The sequence below is a fragment of the Streptopelia decaocto genome, assembly GCF_964273445.1.
Source record: "Streptopelia decaocto genome assembly, chromosome: 6".
NCBI lineage: Eukaryota > Metazoa > Chordata > Aves > Columbiformes > Columbidae > Streptopelia > Streptopelia decaocto.
In genome coordinates this window covers 32,055,780-32,072,147 of record NC_138660.1, presented here as the reverse complement: position 1 = coordinate 32,072,147, position 16,368 = coordinate 32,055,780, and the positions used below count along the sequence as shown (strand labels likewise).

Below are 16,368 nucleotides of genomic sequence, written 5' to 3'. Positions count from 1 at the left end.
ACTTGTGTGAGACAGTTTCTTCCAATTAAAATGTTGTGGTCTGGCTGCTTGTGTGAACATCAGAGCCGAGATTCTTGTTCATCCTCAGCAAGGAAGCTGTCTTGCTTTACACCTATTGCTCTTCCCAGAAGAGCACGGAAAGATGCAGGTCCTTGCATTGCACATCCCCATGTGCTGTTTTCTCCAAAGATTAGGTTTCTCTAGAAACCCTGCAAACACATTCCACGATGGTGGTAGCGACATTTTATCCTAGCTGTTATTTTTTTCCTGAGGCTTCCTGCTTCTAGAACAGAAGTTACAACTAAAGATTGTAGTGCAAGGAGGACCTTCTCTTTTTTTATTGTCACGGACCCAGGCCTTTTAGGAAGACTTGCTTCTTCACGAGAAGATGTTGAAATTCCGCTGTTGGCACATAGTAACAATCTAAATCGATATCACTTGCATACAGATCCGCTATGAAACCGTGACAGTGGAGCAGGAGAGTGCTTTCCAACGCTCATCAAGGCACCTTTGGCAGCAGCACTCTGCTGCACAGGCCTCTGATATTCTTCTTACATTCATGCTGTGCTGGTCTCGAAACATCCAAAGCTGAATCCAGTCTTCCGTAGGGCATCAGTGCAGTCATTTGTTTGCACAGCAGGATCCTCATCCTCTGCTAGATATCTCCTGGCAGGGCGAACTGCTGTAGTCACCATCTCTACCAATGTACATGTGGACTCATTTGAAGAAAGCAATCACTGTTCTTCATGACGTGTAGTCCACATGTACATTCCTGTCCCATCTGCTTTTCCCTTCTCTCTAATTCTTTTTCAGATGCAATGCTGTTGAGAGAGACTGAAATGGTGGTAGATGCGCTCTCTTGTATGTCACACATGAAGCAGGACAAGGAGAAGCAAGAGTACAGGCTCTACAAATACTGCAAAAGGAAAACCTTGCAGTATCAATGGCAGGGCAGAACTCTACCTGCTGTTAGAATGTACGGGTAGACTACCTGTATCATACATTGGTTACTGGTAAGTATTTTTTTTACTGATCAAGGTGATAGGATTGTCCTTGGACTTCATGGATGGAGCATCGTTTGGGGACTGTAGGCCCATCTGTTGGTTTTTCTGTGTTGGTGAATGAGTTGAGGACTGTAAGCGTTTGTGTATGCCTACAAATTGTTGCGCTCTCTGCAGTTATTAACACTTCTGTCCACATCATTACTTAGATGTTATGTACAGAGTTCTGGGATTAACCAAGTTATTTCCTCTCGTAATACACTATTCTGTTTCAGTTTGCTATTAAGTTTTAAATGGCCTTTTTTTCCAGTTTCTCCACCTAAATTCCAAGATGCATTTTTTGCATGACTGATAGTTGCTACTGTGTAGTGTAACTCCAGTCTTCTAGTTCATCCATATAATTTTCAGCAACTGAAGCTCTTGTTATAATTTGGGACTTGGACAGAATTTGAGTGGTGTCTCCTTATTTGGTCACCAAATGGTATCATTGTGTGGTTCCAAACACTGTGTTAATAAATGCGGGTTGTTCTGATAGATAGTTTTTATGAAACAAGTGTAACGTAGAGGTTGATCTGTTGGTAGGGTGAATTGCTGTCTCAGCTCATACCTAAGAACTGAAGATTGCTCTGAGATGTGAAAATGGATCTATAAACCCAGCAGAATTCTCAGTCCATGCCTGCAGCAGAGCTGGTTTTATCTTGTATTAGTATTAAAGGAGATGTGCCGCTTTCCGTTTTTGATTTCTCTTCATGCGAGTTTAACAGTGATAAAAGCACGGGCTATATGTGTATCACTCAAGATTGGCTAAATTAGAAGAGAGTAACATAGTCCTTCATAGTGGCTGTTGTGAGCCTTATCCAGGCTTCTCATCTGACATACATTCTACAGCCAAGACATTCAAAAGTTCCTGGTAGAAATTACCCAACTAAATGAATTTTGATATCTCTGGGATCTCATGTTTTTTTTTCTTTTTTAATTTTTTCAATATAGTATGCATGACCACAAAGTACTCTGATAATCTGGGTTGGAAGCAGATGCAATGGGAAAGGGCAGAAAACTAATTTATGGTGTAGTCTGTCACGTTTCAAAGGCTCTGTTTATTTGGTGTTGGCCCAGCTTTGGATTTCTTTGTTAATCTTAAGTGTTAAGTGCTAAGCTAAACTTCCTTGCACCATCATTCTTTCTTCCCCCATATCCTTTTTCCTTTCCGTTTGGGACTAGGAAAGACAAATCCAGACAGCTTAGGCAAGAGTTCTACTTAGCCAAGGAAACCTCTGAGGAAACAGTGGCTTCAAAAGTAAAGTATTAGCAGTGGCCAGAGCAAAGCTCAGTGTAATGTTTCGTTTACAAGTGTGTATATCCTTGATTAAAAATAAGAAAATTTCAGTGTAGGAAGACTGTGAGATTTCAGAAGAAAATTGGTAACGATAACAGCAGGACCTTTCCAAAATGCAGTCCTTTTAATGAGTCAAAGAAGGTCATCAAACTGAAGATAGGGAAGAGATAATACATGGTCACAGGAATAAGTTCATTAAGGAACAACTCTGTGATGAGTTGTTTGTGGTCTCCAAACAATAGTTGGCAGACTGACCTGCTTTGAAAGAAAATGGGACATAATGTAGAAGAATCATTGACCTGCCAGTGACAATAAAATAACCTCGTTTTTTCTCCATTTATAATAATATTTCTCACATAACTTAAGGGATGGTACTGTGAATACCAAAGCGTGCAATAAGTAAAGTGAATGGTATGTCTGTAATTAGTATTTTCTTATTTATCGTCTTTATTCTCATATATGCTTGTACTTGGTGAAACTAGCTGTCTTCATGTTGAAAAGCAGTTGCTACCGTTTTGGATTCACTTGCAGCTGATGTGTAGGTTGTGAAGCACTGTAAGAAAAAAGCCTTTGCACTTGTGAACTTGCATCTTTAATGTTGGAGAGCACGTTACGCAGGCTGTCAAATAGATAGAACTCTCTTACACACTGTGGTTTTGCTGTAGCTGATAGATAATTGATATTAAAATCTTAATCTGCTTCTCAGTGGCAAAGCAGCTTCTGTGGCAGCTGCTGAGGGGTATCAGTGCTGTGATTCTGTGTTCTTCCTCTCCCCTTAGCAAATGTGTGTGTTGTGAAGGTGGATGGGACTCCTTATCTCTGTAAAGCCGATGAGGTTGGAGAAATATGTGTGAATTCAGGTGCAACTGGGATGGCGTATTTCGGCCTCCTCGGAATCACCAAGAATGTGTTTGAGGTTTGTATTTTTCTTTTTAATATGAAGTTTTATCATTACATTTCTAGTATTTCTTTTTGCAAATGAATTTATTTTTTCCTTAACCTTCCTTTTTTATTTTATTAGAAAAAGCCATGGCCAAATACACTTTGCCTCATTCTCTATCATAACTTAAAATTCTCTCTTACAACCAAAAATACGAGGTACCATCAGCAGTCAATCGGCTGCCTTTATAGTCTGCAATCTGGTGTTGCACCTGTGTTAGCATTTAAATTCATTTTAGTTCTGTATTAATACAGCAGTAAAGTTACATGAGGACGTTTCAAGTTTATTGGTGCATGACTTGGGATGCTGAGTGGGAAGTTAATCTGATATTTGTGAGCTGCTTCATACAATCAAAATGCATTTGTTAAGATAGAATACACTATTTAGAAAAACTTCCTTAATGTATTGCAAACAGTATGTGCTTTCCAAAGTGAACTTTAGTGTTGATCTGCTGTAATGTTTAGAACGGTGTTGGATGTTCCTAGGTATATGGAAGAAGAGATAGTGATGATAGCATAATAGTCATAAGCCCTCTAGTTTGTCAAAGCAAAGCAAAAGCGATTTCAGCCCAGATTTCTCCTTGAGGTGGTACCTCCGTTTCATATTTTCCTTTTTCTGGCAAGAAAGGAGTGAAAGTCCATTGGGAGTTGCACACAGAGTGGTGTTAACACCGGGCAGCAATTTGAAGACTGGGCTGAAGTATGGATTTCTACCAGAGAAATCTTTCTGTCAGCTTGCCAAGCCTCAGCACTTCACACACTGTCCTTAGCTGGTGAGAGCTGAGCCAGCAAGAAACCTGGTGGAACGGAAGAGATGGTGGAAGGCGAGGAAACCACCTGAGCAGATGAGAGGAACTTGCTTAACACTTTTGCTCTGGTTCTCTGTTTTAAGCAGTCCCATAATTGCAGCAAACTTAACTTGCTTGAAGTTTTGACAGTGTAGCATTTGTCACAATTAAAGTGATTGATGTGCCTGGATACACATCTCATGGGAGATTTGAATAGTAGCAACAGAAAGACCTTCTCATTAAGTGCTATATGAGTGCATACTATAAAAGCTGATTTAAAACGCAGTGTGAACTCTTGTTATAAGGGCTAAGTAGCCAAGAAAGAGACTTTCCATCGAGTTAAGAATTGGTGTGTTCTTCATTATCCAAAACCTGTTGTTGATACTTGACATCATAGTAACTGTTGTCATTGGGTAATTTGTCAACTGAGTGCAAAGCTGCAATGAAGCGGAGGCAGAAAAAAATTTAACTTCACTTTTGTTACCATTACTGTGAGTGTCTAAATACTTACGTGTTCTTTCAGGCCATTCCAGTGACGGCAGCCGGCGTGCCTGTTTCAGATCAACCGTTTACAAGGACAGGATTGCTTGGTTTTGTGGGTCCTGTAAGTATGAATGAGCCATCAGAGGCCCAGCTTTGTCCTGACTCCCAGCTCTAAGTGACACCCCCAAATTCAGCAGAATTCTGTGTCAGGGCAGTGACCTCAATATTGCTGGTATTGGTCAGGCAGGTATTGTCAGGAGTCCAGAGGTTTTTTTTCCCCCCTCTATTTCTAATCCTGTCTTCTTTTCAGGACTATTTGGTGTTTGTGGTAGGAAAATTGGATGGCCTGATGACAGTTAGTGGCCGCAGGCACAACGCGGATGATGTGGTAGCCACCGCCTTGGCAGTCGAACCCATGAAGTTTGTCTATCGGGGAAGGTGAGTATCTTAAAAACTTCACCACTGCTAACTGGGCTTTGTTGCTCCTTTTTTCACCCGCAAGCAAACAAGTAGTAACACAGCATACAGAGGAGTCCTGCATGTGAATTTTTACATGTGTATTTTGTAGCGAAGGCAACACTGTGGTGTGATACGCCAGATAGGAACTTGGCTGTCCCCGCTAACTTGGAAGACAAATATTGACACCCTGCTTCATGCATAATAGATTTAAAATGACTTTCACATAGCATAAGCATAGATCTATAAGTGCCTGTTTAAAACTTCTTTCAAAGCTTCTGTTAAGACAGTCAAATGAAGCTCATATGCCAGACGTAAAACACAACTCCTCTTTGCCCACCTGAGCCTTTCATGCAGAGTGGCCTAGGGATGAACTTCACAGCATGTTCTAAAGAACAAACTGGTCACGTTGAGGCTGCTGAAGGACCTTCAGAGATAGTGTGTGTTGTGTCACCAACTTTATTGCCCTTCAGTGGTCAGTGACTCAATGTCTGGATGGAGAACAGTGATGAATAGTCTCCCTCAGGGGTCCGTAATGGGACCAGTCCTGTCTAATATCTTCATCAACGACAGAGACAGTGGCATCAAGTGCACCCTCAGCCAGTGTGCAGATGTTGGAAAGGGGCCCAAGGAGGCTACCAAGATGATGAGAGGGATGGAACAGCTCTCCTGTGAGGAAAGGCTGAGAGAGTTGGGGTGTTCAGCTCCAGGGAGACCTTGTTGCAGCCTTTTCGTACTTAAAAGGGGCTGATAAGAAAGATGGGGACAGACTTTTTAGCAGGGCCTGTTGCAATAGGACAAGGAGTAATGGTTTTAGACTAAAAGAGGGGAGATTCAGAGTAGATAAAAAGAAGAAATTTTGTACAGTGAGGGTGGTGAAACACTGAAACAGGTTGCCTAGAAAGGGGGTAGATGCCCCATCCCTGGAAGTGTTCAAGGTCAGGTAGGACGGGGCTCTGAGCAACTTGATGTCGCTCAGTATTTCCCTGCTCATTGCTGTGGGTTAGACTAGATGAGCTTTAAAGGTCCCTTCCAAGCCAAACTATGATTCTATGAAAGTTGAACTTCCTCATTTTTGCATCACTTGTGCAATTCACATATAAAAATAATGGCACATACCTGATTGAGGCATCATTAATATCTTATCCTAGAAGATGCAAGCTTAAAACTAATTTAATTTATAAAGAGGAGTAAATATTTTTCAATGCATTGACAGACATGGTGGTCAGTAATTTGACATAGCTGTTGTCTTTCAGGAGGGACATTGTATGTAGGTGCAACGAGTTTAGCGTGCATGATGGAGTTATATAGCCAAGTTTGCACAGCCCCTGCACGTATGAAACCTGCCTGTGTTAAACACGCACTACACTGGTGACTGCAAATTCACTTGACCCCCAACAGAAATAAATTACAATAACGAACCTACATTTGTTCTAAATGTCCGTGATTTTGTGATGATCTGGCATGAATAATGCTTGTGTGTGTTGAAAGCATACCACGAAAGGTTGCAGTCATTTCCATATTATAATAAACCATGCTATGTTCATCATATGTTGCATCCTATCATTCTTCTGTCCTTTGCGTTTTAGGATAGCAGTGTTTTCTGTGACCGTTTTGCATGATGATCGAATAGTGCTTGTGGCAGAGCAGCGCCCTGATGCGTCAGAGGAGGATAGTTTTCAGTGGATGAGCAGGGTTCTACAGGTAGTCAGTCTGTCCTTTCTCTCTTTCCAGGTGAATAAGGCTGATACATGACATGAGAATCTCAGAGCATCTTTTTTTCCCATAAGAAAAACCTATGAGTGTAACCACAGAGAGTTAAAATAAGTTGACTTTGGGATGTCTTTCAGGGTTGATAGTTAACAGAATTTTGTAAAAAGTAAGATTCCTGAATGTTTTTTAACTTCATACTACGAGGATTCTTAAAGTCCTAAGGACGACGGTTTTTGTTTGTTTTAATTCTGCATATCTCTGCTGATTTCATACTGTCTGGAACAGTTAAGTCTGAAAATGTTTAAGGGTATACTTAGTGCCAAGTATCAAAACAGACCCTGAAATCTTTTTATGTCACTAACATCCTTATTCGAGACCTCCAACAGCAACCATTAAAAACTTTGTTTCTTGATTACTTTGTTGTGTTTTTGTGGGGGACCAGGAGGGAGGGGAATTCCAGTAGATTTGAGGACTGTGGAATTAATGGATCGGTTCTAAGGAAGTAAAAAGCGAGAAAGCAATTATGGAAGAAAACTGAAGGGAAGGCTAGAGAACAGCTACAGGGAAGATGCTTAAGAGTAAGGCAGTTGTGTAATAATGGTTTCTGTCTAATTTCAGGTTTGTAATCTTTTTGGAGGGAATATCTGGTAATAGCAAGGCTGTTACTCATGAGAGAAAATATTTTTTCTCTTTTTAGAAGTGTCATAGCGAAAATAGACACTTAAGTTTTAGACAGCAAGATGTTTCCCTCCCTATTTTTGTGGTTTTATGTTCTACTGCGCTTTTGTGATTGTGCCATACATGCTAAATTTGCTGTGGTATAATTTTGGCTTTTTAAAATCTCTGCACTTTTTGCCCACTTTTAAGAGACTTTCCTAATCCCTGATGTGCAGGTGGCATCCCCTTGATAGAGTGCACAAGCAAAGTCCGGGGTCTGCTCCTGCTCCCATTGAAGTCATGGCACAACTCCTATGAGTTCAGTGAGTGCAGAATTGGACCCTTTATTTGCAAATTGTGGTGCAAGTAAAAATTTTACTGTTATTAAAAGACTTGAATTCAAATTCTTGCTCTAGCTCCCTTCCAGTTGATAACGTGGAATGTATTTTTTATTTTTCTTTCTATCAAGGCAATCGATAGCATTCACCAAGTGGGCGTCTACTGTCTTGCCTTGGTGCCAGCCAACACTTTGCCAAAGGCTCCGCTCGGAGGAATTCATATTTCAGAAACCAAGCAGCGCTTTTTAGAGGGTGCTCTGCACCCCTGTAATGTCTTGATGTGTCCACACACTTGCGTTACTAACCTGCCTAAGCCCCGACAGAAACAACCCGGTGAGTGAACCAGAGCTTCGTTCTGTCTGTCTGTCTGTCTCTGAGGGTGTGCGTGGAGTTGCTCCTGTATTGATGATGTTGCAGAAGCTGGTAAGTCATACAATAAAACTGAAGAATGGACAGACCTCAATTTGCAGAATCAGCAATAGACTGATTTTTAATGTACCATACTGATAACGAACTGATTTTTGGTGTACCGTACTATCCTCTTCTCTCTATGTAATATGATCTTTGATTTTAGCTTTTCACCTTTTCAGATCTATATTACATATAGCATTTACAGTAATCTGCAGGCTGAATTATAGATTATTACATGTTCCTTTTTGCATCATTTTTTCAAAATGCAGATGTTGGTCCTGCTTCAATGATAGTAGGAAACCTTGTTGCTGGAAAGAGAATTGCACAAGCCTCAGGGAGAGATGTTACCCAGCTGGAGGATAATGACCAGGCAAGAAAGGTAACCCTGATGTCCTGGGATTGTTAAATATTTAAATTGGCTTATTCAAAATGAGAGAAGACCAGTCATGGAATCATGCTGAAACTAAGGATGGTGCATTTTGAGTGAATCTGAGTGTCACTGTTTTTACCTGTTTCAGTTCCTGTACTTAGCAGATGTTCTTCAGTGGCGAGCTCAGACAACTCCAGATCATCCCCTCTTCCTTTTGTTGAATTCCAAGGTGAGATGCGCTTTAGGTCCTACTTGGCAATTGAGATCAGTGAAAGATTGTTTGGGTTCTAAGAAAATTCCAGCTAGAAGTCTTTCCCTAAAATGCTTCAGGTTATGTTGATGATGCAGGATGTCATGGTTTTGAAGCAGACAGAAATTGCCAGTTAACAAGCAGCATAATTTTCCCACATCTGGAATTTTATTCCGCATCTGGAGTTTCAGTACGCATTCTGCCTAGCTTAAAGCATTGCAGTAATTGCAGTTCCTGCTGCAACACAACTTTTGTCATATCAGTGGAAGCCAGAATTCTGTCTTCCTCCTTGAGTACAAGGGTAACAGGAAGTCAGAGCTGGAGGATTTTTTAATTAGAACATCTAAAGCCTAAGTAGAGAACCCTTGGGACAGTCTTATTTTCCAGGAGCACTGCACACCCTTCAGGAGACACTGGTGCCTTGTACTTGCTCCTAAAAAGGGTGGCACGTATAGTCACTCCAACATGAACAAGTAAATGCTTCACTTTTGGAGTGCGGGCTCTATGCACTTACAGTCTCTATACACTTATTTTGTTCAGGGGCTGTCTGAACCCTTATGACATAGGACAGGGCATCAATAAATACATCATTTTGGCTCATAGCCACTCTGTCAGTAGTTTTGGAGCATTCATGTACCTGTGCATCCAGCACTTCCTAAAGGGATGTGAAACAACATGTGCTTTTGTATGTTCCTCAGTATTTCAGCCTCCCTGGGCTCGAGGAGCACCACTGCTCTGCATGTTTCAGAAAACTCAAATATTCTAGATTCTTTTACTGCTGTTCTGACTATTTTTTATTCCCCTCCTTTCCCTCCAGGAGGCAAAATGGGTCCATTTTTCATTCCCTAAAATGCTTCAGTATTTCAGTGCTTCCCTGAAATGTGTTCAGTAGCTACCCTTCGGTGACAATAACAGCCCAGTGATAAACTGGGTCTGCCTTGTGCTGTACCGTAGATATAGGAGACAGGAAACGTGCCCTCAGGAGGTCCAGCAGCACCCATGGGAAGTGAAGGATTTGCCTTTGGGTGTCTCATTCAGACAGGCAAAATGGTTTAGGACATGGTTCAAAGTTCTGACTTTTCCCATGAGACTCTGCTGTAGCAGAAGCAGCTGCTTCAATGTGGTTCTTGTTAAAAGCCACAGAATCGATTTATTTTTTCTCTCAGAGAAAAGAGGCTTTGAGGGAAGTTTTCTGCTATGAAGAAGCCCCTTTCTGGGTCACTTTGTTCAGGCAACTTTTACCCTTCACAAGTCGACTTTGGAAAAAGGAAACACAAAACGTAGGCATGAAGAAATTATCTCTTGTTGAACACTTGCCTTAAATAGCTGCGACTAATGAGCTATAATGCTAAACATTAGTGTCTTCACAGCTTTCCGTGAGAAACCCTTTGGTTTTACACTTTTTCACGTCAATATTTTCTCCCAAGTCCTTGAGCTGCTACTGTTCCTATATCAACAATACACCATATTTACTGTTCTTATTTTGCATGACTTCAGCTCCCAGGCTTTAACAACAGTTCCCTTAGGAAAAGATGGCACTGAGCAGTGCCAGTGCCATCCAACTAGGCCCGGGATCAGAGAGCTGTGCACTTGGGCTGAGGTTTACATGTGGCAGCTCATCTTGTGCTTGAAACTGAGTACTTGTATAGCAGACACTTGCTGTGATGATCCTTCTCTCTATAGCAGGAGGCTTGTTTCAGTCTCTTTCCCTCTGAGGTGGTTGTCCTGCCACTTTTTCTGGAATCACACTGTATTCTTGGAAAACCTGTTACATCCCACCCTGACAGGCTGAAGGCCAAGGCATCACTTCCTGGGCTGGATAGCGAAAGGATGTTTTACATCTTCACATCAAAAACTGACTAAGCCTTTTGGAATCCCCACGACTTTGCGACTACCTAAGCAATCCCAAGATACAGCAGCTTCCATGCAAAGATTTGCCAGGTGGATAGTTGTGGGAAATAACACTTTCCACAAGACAGATGCTAGATGTCCTGAAGCAGAGGTGACAGTGCACGCCAAGCATGGCTCAAGTTGCCTCTGTGACCCTTTGAAAGAATATCTATAGCAAAGACACCAGCAGAGCACCCTTTGCACTTTTAAGCCTGCTGGTTGCAAAAACATCTAGAGGTTTGGGTGTGCACGGTGGGTAAAGCTGCTACAGCGCTTCATGTGCTGCTAAAACAATTGCATTAGTACCACTACAGTCTTTTCTCCCTTGAACTGTGAAACTTCAAATATTTGTAAGATATCCTTTTATGGTACCAAATCCATTTAGAAGCTGCTTCACTGTCTGATATTCAAAATAGTATCTATAAAATTCTCCAGTATTCTAAAAGTTCATGGTACCAGCAGCAGGGTTTTCAAAACACTGAGACAGTCTTTAAAGGCGCTTGCTGTATTGTTAAAATAAGGACAATGAAATATAGCATCTGCAGCGTGTTCTTTGTGCAGAACAGTTTGAAACTGAACAAACTTCTCTGATGTTGCCTCTGTTCTGCGCAGGGCACTGTAGCGAGCACGGCGTCGTGCATACAGCTGCACAAGAGAGCAGAGCGAGTGGCCGTCGCTCTGATGGAGAAAGGACGACTGAATGTCGGTGACCACGTGGCCCTGGTTTATCCTCCAGGTAAGGCGACACAAACAGCAAAAGTCAAAGTCAGACAGACATCACAAGAAAACAAACAACTTTTGCCATGGTAGAGCATTCAAACATCCATTTAATATAGTGGTATATGGCGGTGACTTAATGTTTCAAGGAAGATATTTCCTTTTTGTTGTTTTTTTGTTAAGTTTCTTCTCCTAAGTGGCAAACTGCATTTACCAAACATTTTGTGTAACTGCTCTAGATGTCTGGGCAGTTATGCAAGGGTAATTTGATTTAAAACATGTGAACGATTCTTGATTTTCAGCCTCAGAGAATGGAATAAAACTCGATATGTGTCCACTGAAAGCTAGATAAGGGATGTCAGTGTATGAACACCCTTTCTTTCCTGGATGGCTCTCTCCAGAAGTGAAATCCAGACCCCAGCCCTGCATTACTAATATAGATTTACAAGTGTACCTCAGGAAAAAAGTATTACCTCGCAGAAGTAGGATGAAAATAATATGTTTTTTAAAAGAATCTGAGTTGTCATCTTCACAACCTACAATGCTTTATTTTGTTATTTTTTTGCTGCCCACCCATGAAAATATATCCTTACAAATTTAAAGTTTGTAGGGTTTAAATAATTTTTGCTAACTCTCAGATGCAAAATACTTTAACCTTCTAGAATTGGGCATGGCCAGGAGCAGCCTGCTGATTTGAAAACACCTTTGTGACAAGTCCTTACATCTTGATAAAATAAATGAGCGTGTATTTTGGTTTGGGTGGAAGAGTTTGGCCTTTCGTTCTGATAAAAATGGCTTTAATTTCACAAATATCCTTTACAGGAGTAGACTTGATAGCAACTTTCTATGGCTGCTTATATGCTGGCTGTATTCCCATCACTGTTCGCCCGCCTCATCCACAGAATCTTGCTACCACTCTGCCCACTGTCAAAATGATTGTAGAGGTAAGTATAAGACATTCCTCTCCTAGTGCTTTGGGTTGGTGTAGGATGGGTGATGCACCCTCATAAATTGCTTTGCCATAGTCAGTGTAAAATAAGCTAGGAAAATAAGTCAGTGAGTCAATAAATACTTTTTCAGAGGTGCATTCAAAGTGTTCTTTCTGTTGTTGTAATTTATTTTGCTTTGTTTCCAGTGTTTCTCTTCATCTGTTCATCTTGCTGGATGGATATGAAATCACTTAGGCTTTCATTCACTGGTTTTATAAATGTTTTTAATTCACAGGTCAGTAAGTCTGCATGTATACTGACCACACAAGCGATAATGAAACTGCTGAAGTCCAAGGAAGCTGCAACAGCTGTAGATATTAAAACGTGGCCCACTATTTTGGATACAGGTACAAAATGTTTGCCCACTAGCCAAGATGTGAATAGTTTGAAGACTGATTTATTTATTTTGTTACACCCTAACTGCTTAATTGAATGGGTATATCTTGCATTGCATCAAAATAGCTGTCCAGAAACCATAAATAGTGTCTAGTGTTAATGCTGTAAAGATGCATTCTTGTCCTGCACTCTTTTTCCAAAATAATAATGTAGTACTCTTCTCTTTTTATATATTTTAAATAGATGATATGCCTAAGAAGAAGCTGGCTAGTATTTTCAGACCTACGTCTCCAGATATGTTGGCATACTTGGACTTCAGTGTGTCCACTACTGGTATATTAGCAGGAGTAAAGGTAGGATAACGAGAGAGATTATTATACTTTATTTCCTTATATATAGACATTATTCTGCATTCATTCCTTCTGACAGAGGAAAAAAACCACAAAAATGTAAGCGGACCATCTTAGTGTTCAGAAAGCTCATTTTTAAATTTGATTAACATCAAAATTTCTTGATGCATGTTTTGGAATCGCTCAGTCTTCCCAGCTCCACGTGAGGAATCACTGAGGGGACTAAGTGGAGAGTGTTTGTTGTAAAATTCATGAATGTTTTCGTGTGTGATTTATCACGGATGTCATTTGGTGTTTGATGTCATGAATCACACAATCAGTTTCGAGTCCCTGAGAGCGCCTGCTTTCCTGTTGCAGATGTCACACGCAGCTACAAGTGCCTTGTGTCGCTCCATCAAGCTGCAGTGTGAGCTGTACCCCTCGCGGCAGATCGCCATCTGCCTCGACCCCTACTGCGGCCTGGGATTCGCGCTCTGGTGCTTGTGCAGGTACGTCGGCCTTCTCTAGGATCCCAGGGAACAGGACGAACCCAAATTAACCTTTTTATAGGTATTTCATAAAGCACAGCACTCATTTAAGTGATTTAGTTACTTGAGGAGCTTGGGATTTGCAAGCGGAATTAGATACCAAATCCAAGAAAAAAAGACTTCACTGTCTATTTCACGTTGATTAAATTAATCCTTTCACAGTCTTTAGAGATTAAACCGTATCTTTTTACAAGACCCTTAAGGTGTTGACTGCAAGTTGGGTATGCACTAAGAATGCTGCTAAAGGAAGCAATTAAATGTTTGTTAAAATTAATGAGACCTGAATTGATTCAGTCAGAGAAGTACCATAATGCAGCCTATCTTTCAAAGCTGCAAAAATGTTAATCTTTTTTGCCTTTTAAAACATACCATATACTTTAACTAATCCAATGATTTAAAAGTGTTTTAGGTATTTCATTTTAAAAATTGCAGAAACTGTTTTTTTTCTAAACAGATAAAGCTAATTTTACTGTAGTTAACCTGTTCCTTCTCTCTCCAATTTCCCCAACTTGGAGGGAAATGCACTGAAGGAGAGCAGAACATTTGATTTTGGTAACATCTGATGATTTATATCAACATTAAAGTGAGGCAGGGTGAAGGGAAAAGAAACCTCAGTGATTGAAGAATTAAAATCTAAGTGGATTTAAAATATATATATTTTTAGGGAAGGGACTACATGTTTCATGCTTTCTCTGCAAGAGTTAGTGTAAGGTTGCTTTGTTTCATCCGAGTTATAGCTTTGTTTAATGTGAAAGACTTATGTTAACTGGTATCCAGGTTAAATATTTTACATCAACACTGTTTAAAAGCTGAGATGCCTATGGCAGAGGCTAGAAAATTGCACTGAAAACTTCAATGGTGCAACATAGGTGTTTAAAGACTCGCTTCAGTCAAAGCAAAAGACACATTATCCCTAGAGCGACTCACAAAAATAAGCTTAATTACCAAGTGTAGTCTGTAGCCAGAATCATGTCTCACATGTTAATGTTTTTGGGTCAGAAGTTCTGTGTATTTGGGGCATTGAGTATTTGCCTTTAATTGAATACAATTTACTGCAGGACAAATGTCCTCGCTGTAAAGTTTGTGACTTGGCTAAGAACCATGGGTTTGAGTTAACTGAGAGGTATTTGCTCTCCATGGAAAAGATAAGCTGAAGTTCACATACCACGCTCTCAGTTTTCCTGTATTGACTTCATTTTGACCTTTATGTAACTTTTGGCTTTTTTATGCTAAAGCTTTTACGTTCTGTGTCCTTCCTCTCCCTAGTGTATATTCAGGTCATCAGTCTATTCTCGTCCCTCCTCTGGAGCTGGAGAGCAACGTGTCTCTGTGGTTGTCCGCTGTCAGTCAGTACAAAGTGCGCGTCACGTTCTGCTCCTACTCGGTGATGGAGATGTGCACCAAAGGGCTCGGGACGCAGACGGACGTGCTCCGGGTGAGTGCACGGAATTTTTCAACATACTGGCTGATGTACTAATACGTGTGTCTTTCTGAAAATATTCCAATTTGGCTTGCAGAAGATGGGCCCTAAGTATTTCTTTGGAAATCTTTCATTATGACTTGCTTTTTGGTAAATGTTGATATTGCGGGATGTTTCAGCTCTCAGATTTCTGGTGGGGAGGGAAAGAAAAATTCTTATGTTTTCAGCTTTACTTACTTGTGCCAAAAAAAAGCTCCCCAGAACCTGCTTTCAGATCTCCTGACACCAAAAGTATTGCATTGCAAAATGGATGTAATCTTCCTACCCTCAACAAGTACACACTATGGATTTTTGAGGGAAATCTCTTCAACTGAAACTTATTTCTAGAATCGTTGACTGCAGGAGAAGAATGGACTCCAACAACTCTATGAGAGTTATAAACTTAAGCTGTTTAATGCAAAGTTTGATCAGGTTATATAGTCTTAAACTGCTGCTTTTGTAGTTACATCATTTATACTTGGATAATTATAGTTAGATTATGCGCTGCTTACATTTCTCTAGCTAATACATGATTGGTTGCTATCTTAGACACTGATCGCCTCCCATGTCTCGCCATAAACTACTTTAATTCCTCATTCTCCTCTTGCTTCATCAGCTTTCTTCCCCATTCTGTGTGATCAAGGACTTTTCAGTGACCCTTCACTTGTGGCCTAGATCAGCTCAATGCAGTCTTGCTCACTGCACGGACGTCCATTTGTTTCCAGAAACAATCCCACAGTTGACTTCAAACTTACAATGTGTTGTTTTGTCCACCCCCCCTCTCAGATGAAAGGAGTTAACCTGTCCTGCGTGCGGACGTGCATGGTGGTGGCAGAGGAGAGACCAAGGATTACACTGACACAGTCTTTCTCCAAGTTATTCAAAGACCTGGGCCTCTCTGCTCGTGCGGTGAGCACGACGTTCGGGTGCAGGGTCAACGTAGCCATTTGCTTACAGGTGAGAGATTAAACTGCTTATTCCTTCACGTTAGGGACAGAACCTCTGGGAATTCTATAGGAAATCATGTTTTGCTGTAGGTAATTTTTTTCTAATGAATGAGAGCGCCATTGCTTGCTTGCTTCATCACCAAGTTAAATAAGCCTTGAAGATGTGGATTATGATAAGTTCACTTTTCTGTACTCATTGACCAGTTCATTTGCTTTTCTACTACAGAGGATCAGTATTAAGAAACTTGTTTCCTTCCTACTGTGCAGGAGCAATATTAAATTAAAACACAGCTTCCTGTTCATAAGCATATTAAATATTTCAAGCAGTGGTGTTTGAGCTTTTGTGTGATTCAGATTTTGCCTGTTTTAAAGTTACCTTATGTATGTGTGGAATTAAATGGAAGACAGAAT

General features: G+C 40.7%; 1 protein-coding gene across 4 annotated transcripts in view; it reads left to right on the top strand.

Moving 5' to 3' along the window:
* The window catches only part of DIP2A (disco interacting protein 2 homolog A), a 106,667-nt gene that overhangs the window by 81,078 nt on the left and 9,221 nt on the right, over positions 1-16,368 (top strand). Inside the window, exons 19-32 of one of the 4 annotated variants that reach the window (XM_082056273.1) lie at positions 3,117-3,253; positions 4,588-4,668; positions 4,858-4,985; positions 6,593-6,707; positions 7,843-8,044; positions 8,392-8,501; positions 8,641-8,721; positions 11,245-11,368; positions 12,172-12,293; positions 12,574-12,685; positions 12,918-13,027; positions 13,382-13,512; positions 14,818-14,986; positions 15,797-15,967. In XM_082056273.1, coding sequence (XP_081912399.1) covers positions 3,117-3,253; positions 4,588-4,668; positions 4,858-4,985; positions 6,593-6,707; positions 7,843-8,044; positions 8,392-8,501; positions 8,641-8,721; positions 11,245-11,368; positions 12,172-12,293; positions 12,574-12,685; positions 12,918-13,027; positions 13,382-13,512; positions 14,818-14,986; positions 15,797-15,967 — 1,793 coding nt within the window. Of the gene's footprint in view, positions 1-3,116; positions 3,254-4,587; positions 4,669-4,857; positions 4,986-6,592; positions 6,738-7,609; positions 7,697-7,842; positions 8,045-8,391; positions 8,502-8,640; positions 8,722-11,244; positions 11,369-12,171; positions 12,294-12,573; positions 12,686-12,917; positions 13,028-13,381; positions 13,513-14,817; positions 14,987-15,796; positions 15,968-16,368 lie in introns of those variants that run through there. The other 3 variants (XM_082056272.1, XR_014184404.1, XR_014184403.1) reach the window with 3 other exon arrangements.